Source organism: Anabas testudineus, chromosome 3, assembly GCF_900324465.2.
Source record: "Anabas testudineus chromosome 3, fAnaTes1.2, whole genome shotgun sequence".
Classification (NCBI taxonomy): Eukaryota; Metazoa; Chordata; class Actinopteri; order Anabantiformes; family Anabantidae; genus Anabas; species Anabas testudineus.
The window spans coordinates 15,388,770-15,409,764 of NC_046612.1; the positions used below are offsets into that span (position 1 = coordinate 15,388,770).

A 20,995-nucleotide genomic window follows, 5' to 3' on the forward strand; every position below is an offset into this window, starting at 1 on the left:
CCATATATAAGTTGGCTACAAAGGGTGACATTGGGGAACCCATGGCACAACCATGAATCCGTTTGAAGAAGTCACCCCTGTAGGTGAAGTAGATGGTGTTAAGGCACAGATCCAGGAGCCAGCAGGTTGCCAGTTGCCATGACTCAACTTCCAGATAATTACACCTGGACAAATGAGAATCTTCACTGACTTACATATGTTATATTAAACTAATATTTCCTACTGCTGTTATATTTATTTACTCAACATCACTTGTCCTGTTGTGTCTTACACATATTAAAAATACAAGCAGTAAAATGTGTTTAGATTTCATTGACACCAGAGCCTCTGTAACTTCTACTAAATGGACTGCACAAATGTGTCTGTTCAAAAGCTAAACAATCTACTACATGGCCAAATCATATTGTCCTCCAGGCATTTCTGTTTGTTTCTCCTGACTAACATTCAACAATAAATAAAACAAAATAAGATATACTCACATATGAAACTGCGCCGCAGCTGGCTCTGTCATTTTCTTAAAGCGTTATGAAAGACCTGCAAGGTCAGGCATGCTGCCTGGGTGGCGTTTACGAGCATGTAATGATGTTACCTTGTTACTAGTCTTATGAATCATTTAGCCCATCACTAATTAGCCAATCTCCGTGCTCCATGATACTTGATTATGTTTTGCATTCGATTAACGGCGGTTTTAAACATACTATCAAATACCTAAGGTGGGCTGAAAATACATGTGTACGCTTAGCTTACATCTGTTTTATACGGTTGAATAATAATGTGTATTATTGATATCCTCCACTCAAACACTCCTCATTTTGTATACATAAACAAACTAACCACATTTACCATGTCAAATGTCTGCCACGTGGTGATTTTGGTGAAGAACTGACTGCTCATCTAAATCTGGGTCTGACTGAATCTCAGCGTTTCCTCTTGCTGTACAGTAGCATCGTGATAAACTGTGATTTCACCCGTTTACCTGGGTACAGGGCACAGTATAGCTGGGTAATTTGCATATTTGAATATTCACATATTTTGGAATGCAGAATAAGGGAGAACAGTTCTGTTTTCAGACTTTTACCAGGGCTGCAGTGACCATTTTTTGTGGAAACTGACCCTTTGATTTTTTTTTTTCCATGCAGAGCATTTTCACATACCTGAAAAATGTGCCAAGAGGGGTCTTTAAGAATGGTGAGGATGCAAATAACCCAGTGTGAGTGGGGAAAGAGGACAAGAGGCAGCAGAGCAAAACAAAGGACTGCATGTTTCAGGATGGGGATGGGAGGACAGAAATAGCTCTAAGAACTGGCACAGGACTTCCACTGCCAGTCACTGACCAGTTTGCTTCAAACCCCCCATTTAAAACACGCAAAGGTTTAAAGAATTATTTTAGAAGTGGGTTTGAACTGTATCCCTGCCAGTTATTTCAGTCTGCCATACCTTTGATATTTTCCACTGAAAAAGACGGTATGTTCCGATTCAACACTGTAAGCAGACAACAGAAATTAATGAGGTGCTTGAGAAAACAATGCACAGTAATATTCAGCATTTGCAGCAGGTCTGACAAAGGAACAAGGAGAAAAATCTGTGTTTACCATACACAGAAACTGATCTACTGACACAAATGGAGACTTCTTTTGTTTTTTCCCTTCCAATTCTCCTGCTAAGATTCATTATTGCTGTGTGGGCTATGAGTAGAGAGGCATTAACTGCAAACTAGCCAAGATGGTGTTTTAATTTGATAAACAAGGTCAACAACAGCAATTGTGGAGGGCACCTTGTTAAAGTGCTTTAAAATGGTTGCAAATAAAATCTGCAGGAATCTACAAACCTTTCGTCTGAATAAAGAAGCTTTACGTTCAGAAGGAGCTACAACAGTTTGGGGTTGATAACAACAGCTCATAGTTACAGTAAATGCAAACTCTTATTTTTCATTATAAAAGAAATCTATCACTGAAGTGTCACTAAACTGTGAAAAATTGTATTAATTACCAGTTTCCCAAAACCCAAACTACTTACCTTTTCTGATCAACAACTCTGTAAATCTTTAGTTTAACACCTTAGAAAAATCTTCAGTAATAAAATTCAGAAGAGAAACTGAGACATGTTAACAGTACTAAAGCAGAGTTTATTAGAATAAACAAAGAAAACATCACAAAGACAAAATAGCTATAAATCTATCATTTTCCTCATTTTGTTTCTCATACAGCGGATTTTACTCCAGACGTGAATAATAAACTTGAAAAGTGTAAATTAGACAAGTTCTGGGGGGTAGGATCTGCTAACCTTCAACTAGCTGCAGCCGTCACAAACATCCCAGAAACAGAATTGTTTCTCTCTGGGCTTATCCAATTTATAGTCACACATTATTCCACACGGATGCAATCTCACATGCGCGCACACACACACTCAAACACTCTCAGACCAATGTCTTTACTTTGGTCTTTTTTTTTGTCCAAACAGGATGCTACGCACTTCGTCAGGAGACTCTGATCTAAATGAAGAGTGCACCTTCACGGTCTCAACAGCTGACAAATCACTCAAGTCCCACTGACGAACATGCACTCACTGTTTATTTATACTGTAATTATTTACAAATCTGCAAAACCCAAACCGTTCCCTTCCTCGTCTTCTTGCCCCTCAGGACTCTGTGACTCAGCGGGGGTCCAGATGGCGATCGAGGTTAGTGGATCCTCGTCAGCTCCTCCACAATCTTAATGACCTCGTCCACTGTTGCTTCACGCTTCATGCCACTGCCATCATCGATCTGAAATCGAGCAACAGCACACTGTGAGCCTCCATTATTAAGACAAACCACGCCAGTGCTGCTTATGTTACATTAGGCGAACCAATAAACTGGTACATGTACAAAGAGGGAGGTACCTTTAAAAACATTTTTCTCAGATTTCTTCTTTCTAACCTAAAAATTTTATCACCATAGAGATGTTTCTGGCTTTTACTCTGTGCAGCATAGCCTTTCAGAGAAAAGTTAGTCAATCAATCAAGATAATAGATGATACATTTTGGAAAATAAATCATAGTTACAAATCTGTTTTTAAGACAATAGAATAAGAAATAGACTATAATTAATCATCACAAATCTGCATAATGATGCTTCAGTGGAATCATGGCTTTAAGATAAAGAAAAAAAAAATTTGTTATTATTAAGCATCTTCATCAGCTGGTCTAAGAAAGAAACAGGAAACAGCCTTTGTTTAGGAGCTGTCTTTTCTGAAATGTAGTAAGAGCAGAGAGACACTAAGCTTATTTGTTTATCTGCCAAAAGTGATGTTGCCACCTGTTCTGCCATGAAAATTATTCATGGCCCCCGCTCACTAAGCTCAAGAAAAACTAATAAAACTGTCTAAAGGGTCTCTAAAAGTTCAACACTGCTTCAAGCCAAAAACACAAATGACATAATTTATCCGTTTGCTGCTCCACCAGATGTTTTCATAGGACCTCTGCTGTAAAAACAAGTTCATATCCCCCTGATATTGAACTAAATTATTTCTTACTTTAATAACACATAGGTCACAGCATGCTGTGCCAACAAGCCAGCAATGATAAAGCTGTTGAAAAGTTTAATGCATCAGTGCTTAACATCCTGTATGTCAGTGAAGCAAGTTTACTATGTTCAACATTAAACAATTGAGACATTTCATTCCTGAGGGTATTAAGAGATAAAGGACGCACAGAAAAAATATGAATCACAATACATCTGGCTCAACCTATAGTATAACATAGAGTAAGTGTGTATGGTGATGCACATGAACTCCTACCTGAAGAGTACTGACGACCTCCTGCATCTTGGCACGCCCAAGATCCAGGAAGCTCTCAATCAGATCCCCGTCGATGAATCCTGTGGCCTGCTCTGTCTTACGCTCTGTGTGGAAGGACCTCCAGGTGCAGCACAGTCAAGAAAAAAATCAATACAAGGCTGCAGTATCGCTGGAGGATCGCACTTTAGGTACAATTATGACACATTCAACCTCAGGCGCACTCAACAAATATTTAGGGTGGTGTGAAGAAAATCTAGAAAAGCAACAGTGTTAAGAGGGCAGCTGGTGTTGTCACTCAATCAGGATGAAGGATTTGTACTGTTGACCCTTGAGAACTGCTGTATAAACTGCAGCTTAACTAGGCTGGATTGCAAAACGTATCTATTTTTCAAAAGAATAATACAAAATGCCTCCAATTTGTCTGGGTTGGACGTTCGATCACACCTAAACCCATAGCACATTATATAATATTTTTACAAATCGTATTCTGGTTATTTTTAATTTTATTAATTGTTTAGAAATACATTTAAAAAAGAGTAAAGATATTTAGTTTACTATTGTAAAAGATCAACCAAGGCTGTCGGTGTGGCAGATGGTGAATGTACGTGTAAACATTAGAAGGATATAAGCTGTGCTCAATCTTGCCCACGCTCTTGATGACCTTGTTAAGACGGTTCTGCAGGTCCAGGAGGAGGCTGTACCAGCCCTCGGACAGGGACGTCACCAGACCTAAAACACACCCACACACATATCTTTAACAGAAGCTTTTTTTGAAGGTATGATATTCAAAGTAACTTCCATCTTCCTGCGGTGGATGGCAAATATTCGGTTTCTCATCAGCAAGAGAAGAAGAAGTTGTAGGACTTGCAAAAGGTTTACAATAAATCAATTAGAAGATCATTAATGTGGCTGCAATACTCATAATTAACGTTTTATGCATATATGCTGGGACTACGATGGAAGTAAAGCTGATGATGATTTCAATACTTCAATAATTCAAGGCTTTTGCAAAATGTTTTATTTTGAGACTGACTCCCTTTTCAATTGTATAATCACAGAGCTTTGAGAGTGGAGCAGGCTTTGCTCTACGTGACAGCGGAAGCATTATTCTGCTGCTAAGGGGAAGTAATAGAAAAATAATCTGCAGCGAAACTGACAGTGGACAAAAACCAGTGATTTGTAATGCAGAGCTTGTTTCTCTGCACATGAAGCCATGAAAGTGGTGAAGATCTCCGACAAACTGCAAGAAGCAGTTTGAAGACATTAGGACTGCAAATTCAATTATTTTCCCAATTAATGGTTTAATGTCTTAAGGTCTTATGTGTTTCAATATCCATTATTTGTTTAATGTGCATTACATGTTTTTATTTGTTTTGTTTGTTTATCAGTGACCTGAGTCAAGTTTCCATTGAAAATAAAAATAAAAATAAAAATCAGGTTTTGCTTCTACATCACGTGTCAAACTCAACATACATACACATCCGTCCCTGCGCACAATTATATCCAGCCCGCAAGATAATTATATATTTTTTTTTCATATTTTGAATCTGTATAATTTTAACAGGAGATATATTTACGAAGAGCAAAATATTTTAGGTTATTTTAAGTTTACTTATTTGGGGATAATATTGTATGCTGTCTGTTTTTATTCATATTAATGTTCAAACTTTTTTTCTGTTTTATAAATGTATATCCTATTCGGTCCACGACCTAAAGTGTGCTTTGAGTCCCCCAAGGAAACAATATTGAAAAGTTATAAATATTTAGTCAAAAGTCTTAATCTAAATGAATTCAAAACAGATTTCACAGTAACATAAGAACCAAACTGTACATTCATGAAGTCTTAGGAACACAAATTGTCAATAATCAAGACCTTTGAATCTGAGTGTGAATATAGTGAAAACACATTTATTAGACCTCTGTCCTGGGTTGGTTTTTGGGGCAAATAATTATATGTCCAGTTTATTACATATCACACCATCTCACAGGGTAATTAGACGATTACACACTGTAGGACATTGTGGTTAACGGTCTACTGTGGGAAGGTTTTGCTGTAATGCACAGTCATAGTTCTTATTTCCTGTTAAACTTTCAGCAGAGACTTTTTAAAGAATCACGGACATGTTGCGGTGAAATAATGCGCTCTGTGTTGGTGCTGTGGGAGCACACTGGGTAAATTACTGCTGTGTCCAAACACTGTGTGCTGCCTGTTTTTCATCTCTGCCATCATTACTGCCAAGCTAAAAAGTACTAGTTTAAATCTGAGTAATGAGGCGTAAAACTGTGATTCATCTTCTTTTCTTCTCCCTGTCTGACATGAAAACATTTGTTCTGGATAAATGGTTTTGACAAAGATGTGTATACTCACTAATTGGTCTGACGTATACTTACTGCTGTCAGCTGATTATTGAAAATATTTGAAATGAGACTTGGTTCCACTTCAATAGAGGAACTGACCACTGATGGTGAACTATTCATTTTCAGTTACTTTGCTGCTTTTATTGAATGAACATGAACCTTTCATGACATTATTCTATCATGACATCAAGTATTAAATAGTAGTATAGTATAGTAGTGAAGTTACAAAACTGTGTCTTTGCCAAGTCTGAGTGGAAAACAAAATATAGGTTTAAACAAATATTGACACTTTCGGAAAAAGGAACATTAGTTATAGTATTTTCTTTTCTCAGGTAGTTAAGCTTACTACAAAGACTAACCAACAAAGACAAATGGCTGTTTTATGGAGGATTATGTGCTGTATTATTACTGTGTGAAATACAAGGACATTATTGCTTTGAGCCAACAAGGAGCCTGAAATGTAAAATTTTAGAAAAACTCTGAATTCTTATTTTTACACTTTGTACAGTTAGAGCTAGTTGGATTGTGTTGCCTTTGTGTTCAGATGTGAAGAATGTTGTAGTGTAAATTATCAATCTTATTATTAATCTCTAAGCAAAAAATAAATAAAGTAAAGGTGTATCCTAAAATGGTGAAAAGAGCCTTTATAAGGTTAATAAAAAGACTGAACACTTTAAGGGTCAAATTAATTAAATTACTCACTAAACCCTGATTAACAGATTTTCATCAAACCCTTGTTTTTAGGATTCTGGAAAACTTACACATATAGAATACAGTAGGGTTTACCTACAGCAATATTAGTGCATGTGTGTGTAAATGTTGCCTTGCTGTGAGTCAGCGAGGCACTTGCACTCACCAATCATCCCATTTACTGTGCCAAAGAGCACCGAGCCCTGTGTGGGCGTGGAGCTTTCGCCCAGGTTTTGCAGCACCAGTGAGCCATGGCAGAAGACATTGACAAACTCCCCAAGGTGGAAGACCCCCACCTCTTGCAGGTGCTGCCGCTCCTCATCTGTTGTGGCCGCGCTGATGAAGAGTGAAAGAGAGACACAGAAACAGTTAAAGGGGTTAGACGACAATGAAGGATGAAACATGTGAAAGACAGAAAGGCCAAGACAAAAGACAGTCAGAAAGAGGAGACAGCAAATGAAAGTGTAAAAACAGAGAACAAGATGTCAAAGGCAAAGTGAGAAACTGATGGTGGTGAAGTGAAATCGATTAAGCCAAAGACAAACAAGAGGGGCAGAGATATCAAAAGCATAGGGAAAGGTCAGAGAATGATAGAGAGGTAATGGATAAAAAGGTGACAAACAGTGGAGAGAGCAACAGGAGGAGAGATCTGATACAAAAATAAAGGTCAAAACCATTGAGTGGTCCAACCTGATGTATTAGGTGGATAATACGTGGCAGCATTAATGTAACACACACACACACTTTCAGAACACATCTCGTCCTTTTCTTTGAAATCAACACTTGTCTAATATAAAAATGACTAAAGTGGGAAATGCAGCCAAGCTGTTAAAAGCTCAGTGGCAAGATGACTCATAATATCCAAAACAAATATACCAACAGTTCACTTTCATATCGTGAGATAAGAGCAGCCTCACAGTGACACGATGATGATTTCACTAAATAGATACTGGAGGATATTTATAAACTTCTTGAGTTATAGGAGCAGCTCAATACAATGATCAGAGGTTAGTCTGAAATTCACATGTAATTTCAACGTGAATTTCACGTGTTCAAAAAGTAACTTTGCACTTAGCAATATACTGAAAACAATATTTTAAGCATTTCCTCACCTGTCCTTCTGGCAGACAAAGAGGTTGAAGGCATTTTCTGCCCCCAGGAAGTTGTCATCATCCAGGATCTCCACTGCACTCATCCAGTTAGGATTGAAGTCACGAGCAATCTGACCAAAAACATGAAATATGTATATATATATATATATATATATATATATATATATATATATATAAAAAAAAAAAAACCTGTAAACAACACAGAGGTGCCTGACCAGAAGCAAGGTGGTTTTTGTCTACAAGTAAATACTGCATTATCTATGAGCAAACACACACTGAAATCCAAGAATGCAGTCAATATGTTTAAGTATAAAGGCAGGAGACTTTTTATATGCCCTTGAAGAAACACCACAAAGCCAATATTTGCTCCATCCATGGAACAGTTAACAGAACCATCTGCGAGCATCGTGATGAGCGGTGGATGCTCAGCGTGAGACCATGAATCATTATATTAAGATATTTATTGACAGCAATCAAAATCTGCCAGTTAAAAGAGGTGTTTATTAGAGATGTGTATTAGGTGTATGTATGTATGTTATGCTTAAATATGTTATTAAATTTGTTTTCCTGTAACGATTTAGAAGAGAGGATGGATACTACCTATGTTACTAAGCTGGTTCCAGGACATGGTTAGCTTAGCACATTGAGTGAAAGTATGAACAAACAGCTGGTATTTTGTCAAAGCTAAAAAAATCTGCCAACAAAGTGCAGTAAAAAACCACTAATTAACACTTCATATCTTGAACTTAAGTGTAAAAACAACACATTTCAGTGTACATCCCACACATCACTGACATTCAGTGATACGAAATTTTGACACTGTGTAAATCCTAACCAAACATTTCTCACTTTGGTTTTTTTATTCAGATTTAAAAAACAAAAAAAACAAAACAAGGTATAATATTTAAATTAGCATGCTTTAAAGGAATTTTATGGATTTTCAGATGTTGGCTAGCTGTTTCTTAGTTTCTTATCTTTTTGCTACACAGACTGTCTGAAGCTAACTACTTATCATACATATGTGAGTGGTTTTAATCTTCTCGGTTAAGTCTTGGCAACAAACAAAAAACACATTTATACAAACATACACAACAAATCCAGACACGTGAACACCTACCTAATGGATGTATTTTTAATTTTGTGTCTTTGTTGCCTCTCATGACTCTTACACTTTTTTATCTTACCTCACCTCCCTAACTATCATTATTAGTATTACATTATTGATATTATTCTGTATTTCTGTAATATAGATTTGTTCTGTTCTGGTGTTTTAAGTTTTCATGTAAATTAACTGCGCTGCTGTGACAACTGAATTCTGGCCTTAGGGGATGAATAAAGTTTTATATAATGTATTTCTAATCTTTCTAAAGTATTTATGTCTATGAAGGTTCTCAGTCATCCAAATGAAGTTGAGTCAAGGCAACTGTAACTATACTATATATTTCTACTTGTTAGGAGTCAACAAATTCATTATGTTTCAGGTCTCTACCAACTCCTGGGAAAAATATCTGTTGCTCTGAGGGAAGCAGCAGGTGGTGTATATGGGGGTTTTAGATATTTTTGGAGACGAGAATCTGAATATTTTTGCTGTATCTGTAAATGTTGCTGATGTAATGAGTGACCTAAAACAGTAAAGCTGTGGCCTGAAAACCAAAACAAGGAGCTGAAAGTTTCTCTGAAACCCACAACAGCTGTAAGGAGATTTTCAATTGTTACAAATTGCTTTTAATCTCATCAAATGTCTTCATCTTTTCTCTGCTGCTTAACAAAAAGCTAGGAGACATGTCAGCTACAATTCTCAGAAAAGAGAGAGAGAGAGAAAAAAGACACACGTATAATCCCAACATAAGTTAAAACTTGTGTTGATGAACAGATAGCAGCCAAATATGTGTTTGATGTGTGAAAGTGTCTAAGTAGGTAAAAAAAAAACTAAAACCCTATTTTTAAATCCAGCAGCTAAAGCAAGTGAAAGAAGTCTTGTTAATTTCTCAAAATCATCTTCACATATCACCTCTTCAAAGTTGCCCTCCATGGGTTTGTATGCCAGCAGCAGGACAGAGCGCATCAAGTCTCCCACCAAGATGAAATCTCCTTTAGTCTTCAGGTAAAGGGCCATGATGTTGTTGTAGTGGTTACACTCGGTCCTCAGCTCCTTTTCAGCCGTCCACTCATACAAACGGACCTGAAACAAACAGTCAAGGTGAGTAACTGTTGTCATACAAGATGCCAAATGTAAGTATCAGCAATTAGCCCCAGCGGTTTGTGAAGAACATGCAGACATTTTACTTCCACTTTGCTATATCTCTGGTTGTGATGTGCCTGACATGATGCTGATGTGCCAATTTACAATCCAAATTAACAGGTGCCACATTACATGAACGGTTAACTGCTAATTAGACTCACCGTTTCACACAGGCTTTACTGTCTAACAGTTTTAATAAATTGGTTTTGGGTGCGTGAGTGAGTGATGGGGGGGTGGAGGTGGTCTCTGGACCCAACTGCTTTTCTCTTGTCGTAACATCAAGAATTCAGGTTTACAAGGATACAGCAATGTTGAAACAAAGGACAAATGTGATTGAAAGTTCTGCTTTTGTCTTAAAATGAGCAGCCAGTTGAAATCAAATGTGCAGTCTTTTTAGTTTGGCATTTTAAGGTATTGCAGCGCTCATATTATCCATTTTAATCATATAGCTTGCACATTTTTATTCTTGGATTTTCCTACCACATTTCCCTTAATGTTGTTCAATGCGTTATTGTTTTAAAGTATACCTTCTTTTGCAGGTTTTACATTTTCCTTTGTTCTAGTATTCTGTTTTCTTCACTTTAATCCTTTTATGTGAGGTACTGTGGGCTGAATCTATGCATGACCAGCGCTGCACAAAAATAAATTATTGCTTTTTTAATACCAAAAGGAAGAATGTTCCTAATCCAACTCATACAGTTGCCCTTTGTTTATTTCTTACATTTATTTTATTGTAATGGTTTCCCAGCAGGAAACCGTATCCTCATTGACTACAAGAAAGGGGAAAAATGTATATGCCTATTGATTTTGCTCAGATCCAGATCTCTGCTATTTCTTAATGCTGCTTTTTGACCCTGCCTATACTTTACAGTTATTGCTTTTCTTGTTATCCGCACCTGTCAGTGCAGGGTTTCCACAGTGTTCACTGAATTGAATGTAAGAAACTGCAAGTTCTTTTAATAACACATAGGACTGACTTCACAATCACACTGGTAAAATAATCATCATAATACCATCAGTATTAGTATTGTAATGTCACAATTTTGAGTACATTTACTATAATACAAATCCATCCAATAAAATCTAAAAATTATAATAATGATGATAATATATTTATATCTATATGAGTATGATAAAAATGTTGACTCGTCTTTTCTGAGATCATGAGTTTCCAGGCTACTATGGCCTGCAGTAATGAGACAGTGTTTGCAAATGATCTGGTGATCAAATGATCTCCTGCAGCACAATTCACTGTCACAACAATCCTTCTATTAGCTTAGAGGTGTATCATGTGTCCTCCTAGCCTGCTATCACTTACAATATGTGTGTCAGTGAGTTAAGGAGGAAACATCTGCTTTTGGATTCAGAGAAGCTGAGACGAAACACACCAACGATTGTACCTGATGTTTGAACTTTAAATGTTCCTGTGGTTAAACTCAGCTGTAGCTGCACCCAGAAATGTCACAAACAACCATTCAGCAATATTACACAGGTCATTTAGAGTGAAATTATTTCTTTAAAGTCAAATTCAGTCATGTAGCAGGAAGTGATGAGTTTCAGAAAACTGCAACCCATTACTACTATATTCTTGATTTCTTAAGATAAAGCCTCCCCTTTTAAGCTTTTAATCCTTTTAATATATAGCTCAGGGTGGATGAGCGTGGTACTAAAGGACAGGAGGGGGGAAGCTTTCACATTTTATGTCAAATGACTTCACACAGCAATCCATACGAGATAAATCTATTTAGATATTGGACTTTAAAATGATGGAGGAGGCAAAGTTAAAGCACACAAATCATCAAGGGATTTGTCTTGATGATGTGTATAAAACACACACCGATGAGCTGACACACACACACACACACACACAAAAGCATTTTATAAAGGGGAAAAGAAACAATTCTTTCAAACTGAAGTTATTTTTGCTATATGGCTGTAAATGTAACATACTCTCACATTATTTGTGAGGTAATATGTGGTTTTTATTCATAACTCCCAGTTGGAATTCTGAACTTTAGCAAATAGTCTGATCAGTTGTTTGTACTGTCCTCCAGTGTAAATGTAACCATACAACAATAGACAGTTCCCGTCAGACAAACTCTGCCCATTTGTAAAATCAGTTCAAAATTATTCAGTTTGCTGTGATATAAAACAGACAAGAGGGGAAGACACTCAGTAAAAACTCCAGCACCATCAAGCACCACTTACTGTGCTATTGATGCTGGCCAGCAGTTTGCCATTGAACTCCACCATAGAATAGACAGCTCCTTTCACCTCCTTCTCAGCCACAGTTTGCAGCTTACCTGCAGGTAAGAGCACATATCTGTCAGTCAGTGTTCAGTTAACATTCAAAGTCTTACACACTCAGTGCCAACGTAAACTAGCGCTTACAAGATCTTAGTGAGGTGAGTGACAACTTTGAGTGAGATGTGGGAAAAAGTGAATAGGTGAGGCATCAAGAATAAGAGATAAAGGCAGAACAAAAAGCTAAAGGAGGATAAGTGAAAAGCAAGTAATGCACCTTGAGAACAGTAAGACAGTAAAAAAAAGAAAAGAGGGGACTCAGTAAGGGTGAGAGGAGGCATGTCGGATAATAAGTGATAAGAAAATGATTAAGTGAGGTGGAAAACAAGAGAAGGGTAGGACAGGGTGTCCGTGAGAGGGGTGGGGGAGAAAATGAAACGGGGTGAAGGATAAAGAGAGCAAAGCAAAATGAGTTGGACGACAAGACAGGGCAACAGAATGAGACTGAGTGGTTTGTGTTTGCTAAAAACAGAGAAAGCCAATGAAAAGCCCGACTACTGACCGTCAGTGTAGTGGAAGACTATGATGCGTCCCTGCTTGGGCTCAGCCTCCTCTGGGTACACCATGGCGGTGCCAACGATAAAATATACTGACGGGTCTTTTCCCAGACGACATGACACCATGCTGAGGGCGTATTCACTGGGGAGGAACTGATGGGCATGGAGCACTGATAGAGATATGAAACACACGCAACAGAAAACTGAATGTGAGAGCACAACATCTTTCTTTAAACAGGATTTTACTTTTAGCCTTTCTTGCTAAATAATATGCCCTTTAATATTTGCCCTTTTATGAGGTTAGTTCTGGCTAAAGCAGAGTCTTGCTTTCTCAGGACATGCTAACATTACAAAATCAAAAGTGGTGCAGCAGTAACTGAATTACTCATTAAGTATTAATATGTACCCTGTACTCACTCTGCAGTAACAGGATACCACTTCTGTTTAACCAACAAAAATTGTTGTTGAAAATGTTCAAATACAGCGACTATAGTACAACAAACCAGCCCAGCACCCAGGGCACCAGGAGGTCTCCACATGTGATTGATGAAAATCTCACAACATCTAAATAAGCAGTTGTCTGACCGCATATTGATAAATTGGTGGAAGCTGCAGACAATGCGCTGAACCAGCCTTTATTTACATATTCATATATAACATATACAAATTTATGCATGTGTAGTAATCCCTGGATCTTTAAAAGAAAGGTTTGGTGCAGCAAAATCTGCATTGCAAAACAGAATGGAGCCAAACCCTGTTACATTTAGGAGGCTTCAAGGAGAGCATCTGCGCTGACATCCAACTCGATAAATAATTTAGTCACTGCATAAGAAGTCTATGTGTATTTTAGATATTCACTAATAATTATAATAAAACATTTTTTGTTTCACGGAGTCTGTTTAAGTCACTAAATACAAAAAATGCTACAATAAAGCGAATATTGAAATAGTATTTGAGAATGAATGAAAGGATACTTTTAATGTCCAAAGATACGTGATTGAATGTGAACCCTTTTTTAATATTCAAGCCGTACAAGCAGAAAATAACCTGATGAATGAGTGGGACGAGGCTGTGGAAATATCTTTCTGCACTGACCTGGTTACTCTTTGACTACAGAGCTGACTACATTATTTTACCATGAGAAGCCACATATGAAAGCATGATTTCTTTGAGATCAAATGGAAATGTACATCCGACTAGCTCACCCTCAAAGGTGTGCTGATCCACAACCAGAAGACTGTGAACCTCCACCTCTTCACCGAAGGAGGTCTCATGGGGAGAGGTGCTGCTGGGGAAGAGCTTGCTGGAGCTCACGCTGCTGGAGAGAGCCTGGAAGGATGTAGATTAATGAGATTGGATCATGTGAGGAGGAGTGAAAATGGAGAGAAACCTAGTAAAGGGTAAACAGCAACTCAAATCTTTATTTCTGTGTAAGCTGAACGGCACAGTCAGCACCATCTGTAGCAGCAGATGTGCAGCGTTTAAAATCAGGTAAACATCTTGTGAGAGTCTGACTGCTTGGTCTTTACAAAGTTGCTCAGTAAATACAAACACTAAGTGCACACCTGTCCGTTGGGGAAGGTGCAGAACTAAGATGAGTGGACACGACATGCACTGTGACTCTATACTATAACCTTTCTGGCTGAAAAGATTTTTTGATTATTACTTCTCCAAGTGAAAATATTGTTTAAATGCTAGGCCTATTACTCTTTGTTGGCAGCTTGAACCACATTGTAAGTATTGCCTGACAACAAATCAAACAAAAGATGATTACGTTTAATGTAATTTTCTAAGTTTAGCTTGAGTAGATATAAAACTTATAAAATGGTAAAATGGTCTACACTGTCCTCATTCACTGCACCCTCTAACTACATGTCAATTTAGTCAATTTAACATAGCTCAGTTTCTGTTAGATGCTTACCATCAACTTATGGGATTAATGTATATTTTAATGATTTTGTTTATATCTGGATTATTTACATGTACATATGTGGACTGAATTGTTGGTAAACTTCTCACTGAAAGGTCACTGAAAAAACTGGAATCTGACAAAAGTAACAATAAATTAATGTTTCCTAAAAGCTAACTCATGAAAATAGTTTTTAGAGTTAATACTTAGTAAATTTTCATTTATTATTACTTTTGTCAGTTTTAAGTTATTTCAATGTCCTTAGCTGGTTTTTCCTTTCTTTAACGGAAGGGTACCAACACTTTGGTCCACGTGTAGTTATTGTATTATGATTTGGAATTTACTTTATTTTCCTCTAAAAGTTATGTTTACCAGGAACTTTGGGGTGTATGACATTTAAATAAAGCTTTCATTCATTCACTCATTCACAATTACCAGGCCATGCTAAGAGTACAATTCTCAGAGTATAAATGTAAATGATCAACACAACTGCAGAACAAGACATTTATTTCCTGACAAGCACAGAGTCTCATGTTATAAAATAAATATTTATAGTCAGCATGCCTGGTTAGAAAATAGTGCAAAATAAACAAGCCCTTGTGTGCTTATTATCCAGGAACCACATTGAGATATAGGTACCTGAGTGCTTGCACTGGGACGTACGGCAGATGTGGTGCCGCTCACATCCTGAATCTCCACCCTGCTGGACAGAACCCCAAAACACTGGGAAACCTCCTGGTAACAGATCCGTCTGGTGGGATGTTAACACAGAGAAAGAGAAAAAACAGGGACAGAAAGATAGTGAGAGCAAACAAGGGCAAGTTGAACAAAACAAGGTGCCCTGAGAGGCTTGTTTCTGTTTTCTGACTGGATAATACAACAGTCAGCCTTTTAATAACTTATTTAGGAACACTGAGTCGTGGCTGTCGCTCAAATGTTGGAGCACTAAAAGAGGGAACAAAATATTACTCTGCAGACGTATAATAAAACCAACAGGAAAAAGTAGAGAGCAAACAGGCAAAGTGACTGCAAACAGGAAAAACATGCAGCATATTTATAACAATAAATGACAAGAGGAGAAATGTGAAGTTCAATCTAAGTTCTAACTCAGTACTTGATAAGCAGACATACCTCGGAGACTCGTATAAGGGAACGGTGCGAATGTGGAGTTTCTGTATCTCATCAATAGTGCCGATGGTCAAGGTGCTGTTGTTGGCCAGAGCCAGACTGTAACAAAACAGTAGCTTTAATAAGCGCTCGCTGTCTACATATCAAAATAAAGCTTGATGCTATGCATTTCTGCAAACAACAGAACACACATCTAAGCAAACTGTGTCTGCTCATAGATCAAAACAAAAAGAGTGAAGCAGAATAAAATATAAGTGGTTCTCTTGCAGACCTGTCGGGATAACCCTCAGAGTTGAGTGGGCACATGTAATTGACCTCCTTGAGGTTGACGTTGGAGAAGACCAGCTTGTGGTTGGAGGAATAGATGACAGTTGGTCGATCGGAGCAGGCGAAGACGTTGGAAGTGGACAGAGATCTGAAGGTCCTCAGCACAGTGGGCTGGGTTCCGAGGGTGACCTTTTTACGCTCACTTAGGGCGCCTGCAGGAAGAAAATATGACTGAAACACACTTAACTCCAGCTTGAAAGGTGGATGTACCTTAAGACAATTAAATTCATCATTGTGAACAAACCACTGTATGGAAACCTCAGCCTTTGTCATGTTTCTGGACTCATCTAAATGAGTTCTTTAATTTATGTACAACTGACAGTCTTATTAGAAGTACCTGTACACGTGTACTATGCATAAGCTTTGGATTCTGATGTAAATGTATTTTGTCCCTTCTGACCACTGTACACACACACAGACGAATTAATGAGTACATTTATATGCACACTAATACCATGGGTATGAGTCTCATCCTGTTTTGATGAAATTCAGAACAAGATGTTTACAAAGACTAAACTGATTAATATCCCTGTGTACATGATTATACGTTTATCTAGGCTTCTGATCGCTGTCTGCAATTTGTGTTAGGTGTCCTAAAATGCCGACCACTTGGTCACCAATAAATTAATTAACTAATTAACAGTGGATCACATGAAAATTTATCTGCAGCTATTATATAACTATATATCAAACTGCTGCTATTCCTTGTGTTATGGGATAATAAATTGGTCAACTTGTGAATTGGGTTTTGGTCAACACAAAACATGGTACTGGAAGACTCTTAGGATTACGGTTGTTAAAAAATAAAATAAAAAATAAGCAACTTTAAAGTCAGATTTAGTTTAGAAAAGGAAACCATCCCACAGAATTTACAACCATTATTTTTGCTCCTGACAGAGAGTATTACACAACGTTTGACAAGATTCACACTGAAATTACATCACCTAGCTGTCTTGACTGGATCAGACTATCCCAGAAAGCCTTCATCACAATAGGGTATGAGGTTGAAATACTTAAGCATCTATTAAAACCCAATGTTGAGCTGTAGTAGAGAAAGTGTAGGATGGAGTCTTAAGAGACCCATAAAGTACTGTTACATATTATACTATAAGGCTGTCTCTCCGTCTCTGCTATTTCCATTCTGACAGGCTGACTAACTAAACGTTATTACATTTTGGTGAGCAAATTTAATGGCTAAACCATTGGAGACTTCTTTTAATATAACATGACTGATTGATTTAATCTGGTGAGAATTAAACTAGAAGCAGCACCCTGGAGGAGCAGCATGTTACTGTTGGGATCTTTGGCCTCTGTAAATTACTTTAATACTAATTCTGAAGACAGTGTAACCAATAAGTGTTTTTAAAGCTTGTGTACAATGTTTACAAGTGCCACATTTATGAACTGCATGACAAAGCCAATCATTACTGGGATTGCACTGCACATGTTCACATATTGAATGTAACTTGCTTAGTTGTTTTTGACATTTTAACATTGCCTTGCTTGATGTTAAGTGATGTTTCCTTGATGGATCTAGGTATACCCCACATGAAATCACAGCACTTCATTACATCACTGACTCTCTGTGTGCAGTCAAACAACAGGCTTTCAGTCAACCTTGAAACATTAGTTTTCTTCAGGCTGCAAGGTTTCGCTGCCATTACATCCAAACATAGTGCTGGCAGTTATGCAATTCTCTATGAAATAATATTCTAAAAATGAAAATGCTGCCAGACAGCTGCTCGTAGTCCTGCCTGGAGGCCCTTCTCGGTCTGAGACATTTGAGGAGCTGTGTAGCAATGGTGGTGTGAAGTACCTACCAGTCTGCAGGTCAAGACCAAAGTAGAAAAGCGCTCCGTCTCCCAGAGCACACAGCAGGTAGTAGCTGCCTTCAAAGGTGGTCATTAGGATTGAGCGAGGTATGATCTCTGAGGACACACAAAGATAAATGATTTATCTTTTGTGTACTTTGGAGTCACAGGTTCATGGATGAACACCAAAGTGATAAATGCCTGCAAAAATGTCTTTGTCGGAAAAATCAGTAAAGGTTATCACCCAGGCCGGCTGGTAACTTTTTAAGAAAAGCAAAAAAAAAAAAAAACCAAAAAAACAAAACAAAACATTTGAATGCTGCAGAGAGAATAAAAAAAAAGGCTTCTCCATTTCCCAAACATCGGTTTCTCTGACTGCAGGCCAATTACATCAAAACATTGGCTGTGATTAAGTGCTTGTTGGCTGACTCCCTGCAAAGCAGCAGTGTTAAAAATGTGGCTATTTCAAAGGTTGCATGTTTCCATGGAAATGTACATCAATTATTTTAAGTAAGTGGGCAGATATGTTATGACACAGACAGAGACAGACGTAGGGTGATGCCTCAGAAATATACACAGAAAAAAAGTTCATTTGAATTAAAAATAAAAGATATGTTAACAAGGTTAAAACAGCTTAAGTGTGGTTGTGCAATACTGCAGTGCTAAAAACTATCAACAAACCTTCATCAAGCTATATAGAACGTAAAGTTGTCCGGGACATATTGTGTACACAATTAGTACACAATTTACTGTGGCTGTTGACATTGGTTTCCATGGGTTACCTTTTGTTTTGTATGGCTAAAAAGTTTCAGAAATTGTTCACGGGAAGAGATGAGAATGGAGAAAGAAAAAGAAAAGTGACCCTACGAGGAGAAATTAAAATACAAAAACAGTATTTGAACATATATTAAAATAGATCCCAAAACAGATTACAGACCACAACCATTACTTACACTGCAACCCAGATATTGTAAACTACCTTGTTTTTGTGCATACACGAGTTTGATATGGTGCAAAGCCTGTGCTCATGCTCTTTCAAGTGATCGATTGCAAGATCTGTTATTTTAGATGCCAGCAAACTTCATCAGGAAGCCACTGTGTTCCTCAAACAGTGGTGCATGTACATAGAAACTCATCGTAGCATTACTTTACATTCTCTACTGGCTTTTAATTTGAACGTTTGTATGTTGTATATACTGTATATGCCCCTAAAATACCTAAATCTACAGTCGGAGTGTCCTTGTTAGGAGGACAGCTGCAGAAGAGAAGAGAGCACAGTTTGAGCATCGAGCAGCTGTCAATCAAACACTCTTGGAAAATCAAGTGTGACACTGTGGAGAAGTGTGTGGATACTCTTCACCGATGAAGCATTCTAATTGGAAAGAAAGAGTCCTGCCAGTGCCAGTTCACCATGTTATGAAACCATGTCTCCAGTGACTGCTGCTGACTTTTTCATAAGTTTAACCAAAAATAAAATAAAAAAATTCTCTTGTGAATATTTAACATTTAAATACATTTTAAGTGTCTAAGTGGTGCACTAAATGCATCTGGGTTGGAAGCATAAGTAATGTTCAAGTACTGATTAGGTGGTTAATGAGAGATGCAATTTACAGCTATTAACTGAAATCTATGAAATTGGTGATACGATTCATTGAAGCTGCTACAAATCCACTTCAATTGACATTATCTCAGTCAACCTCTCTCTCCACAAGCCAGTAACAGCTTTCCTGTTCTCCTGTCAGTGCACACTGCTTCTCTATTCTCTCACCTCCACCCAGCATTTCTTTGTGCAGGGCTGTGAAGCAGGGCAGTTTGAGCACACGGGCTGAGATGTCGGTCCAGAGTCCCACAGCACAGAGCGGTGACTCACCACCACCCTCCCCAAGAGGTGTGATGTCCAAGCAGGCCACTTCGTGCTCCATCTCTGTGGTACTGAGGAAGGAAGAGGATGTGAGAAACAGGGTTAATGTGGACAATCATTTTGTTTGAGTATAATTGTTAAATGTTTTAGTGACAGAGAGAATAATTTTACTCCTTTATTCTCATGTCAGATTCAAATTGAGAATCATGGTCATTTGGTAAGATGTTAATTCACACTGCCATTTTACCGACCGACACAGACACGCAGTTACATCCATTGACAGGTGAGTGAAACTGGTCAGTGCAATCGTTAAGTTCAAACTTCTGGGTATTACGCTAAACTCACCAAAACAATCAAGTGGCAGCCAGTAAAAAAAAAAAAAAAAAATCACGTTACATATTATCACTTCATAATGACACATTCAAAGTCTTGATGCAGAGCCTTGCAAATCAAGCAGATCGATATGTTTAGTCTGTGAGTGTATGTGCTTACTTGGGCAGAGTGATATGTGAAGTATATTTATGATATAAATAATGATACTAATTATTGAGAAATTAAATTAGAAGAGTAGAATTTACACTGTGGTAGCTCTTGTTCAGACGATGAACTAGTAATTATTCAAATGATTTGTTGGCTATTTCATTCACAACATAGTCAGGTACTCTGCTCTTATTATTTCATCTTTAAACAGGAGCTGAATTGAAATACCAGAAATCCTACACTATTGAGATATAACAATAGAGTGTCCAAACATTTGATTGGTACCATTTATAAAAATAATACATGAATGGAAAAAAATTGTCTTAAAAATAAACTCTTTTGTGTAAAGGAAAAAAATATCTGTCTAGTGTGAAGATGTATAGTGTGTACAGTACAGTACTCGTTGTTCTCTCTAGCTACATACAGTATTTAACTGACTTACAGAAGAGCATTTCAGTCATGTAAACACCTTGAATTCAAGAATGACTATCATGAGTTTA

At 37.6% G+C, this 20,995-nt stretch overlaps 1 protein-coding gene across 1 annotated transcript in view; it reads right to left on the reverse strand.

The window, feature by feature from the left end:
- Window positions 1–2,104: 2,104 nt before the first annotated feature.
- The window catches only part of ddb1 (damage-specific DNA binding protein 1), a 34,959-nt gene continuing 16,068 nt past the window's right edge, over window positions 2,105–20,995 (reverse strand). The window contains exons 14-27 of the mRNA XM_026378335.1: window positions 19,923–20,086; window positions 18,164–18,271; window positions 16,288–16,495; window positions 16,020–16,115; window positions 15,528–15,639; window positions 14,185–14,308; window positions 12,985–13,149; window positions 12,387–12,481; window positions 9,948–10,118; window positions 7,937–8,046; window positions 6,991–7,160; window positions 4,403–4,505; window positions 3,777–3,900; window positions 2,105–2,764 (exon numbers count right to left, since the gene is read on the reverse strand). Coding sequence (XP_026234120.1) covers window positions 2,681–2,764; window positions 3,777–3,900; window positions 4,403–4,505; window positions 6,991–7,160; window positions 7,937–8,046; window positions 9,948–10,118; window positions 12,387–12,481; window positions 12,985–13,149; window positions 14,185–14,308; window positions 15,528–15,639; window positions 16,020–16,115; window positions 16,288–16,495; window positions 18,164–18,271; window positions 19,923–20,086 — 1,834 coding nt within the window. The 3' untranslated portion in view covers window positions 2,105–2,680. The remainder of the gene's footprint in view (window positions 2,765–3,776; window positions 3,901–4,402; window positions 4,506–6,990; window positions 7,161–7,936; window positions 8,047–9,947; window positions 10,119–12,386; window positions 12,482–12,984; window positions 13,150–14,184; window positions 14,309–15,527; window positions 15,640–16,019; window positions 16,116–16,287; window positions 16,496–18,163; window positions 18,272–19,922; window positions 20,087–20,995) is intronic.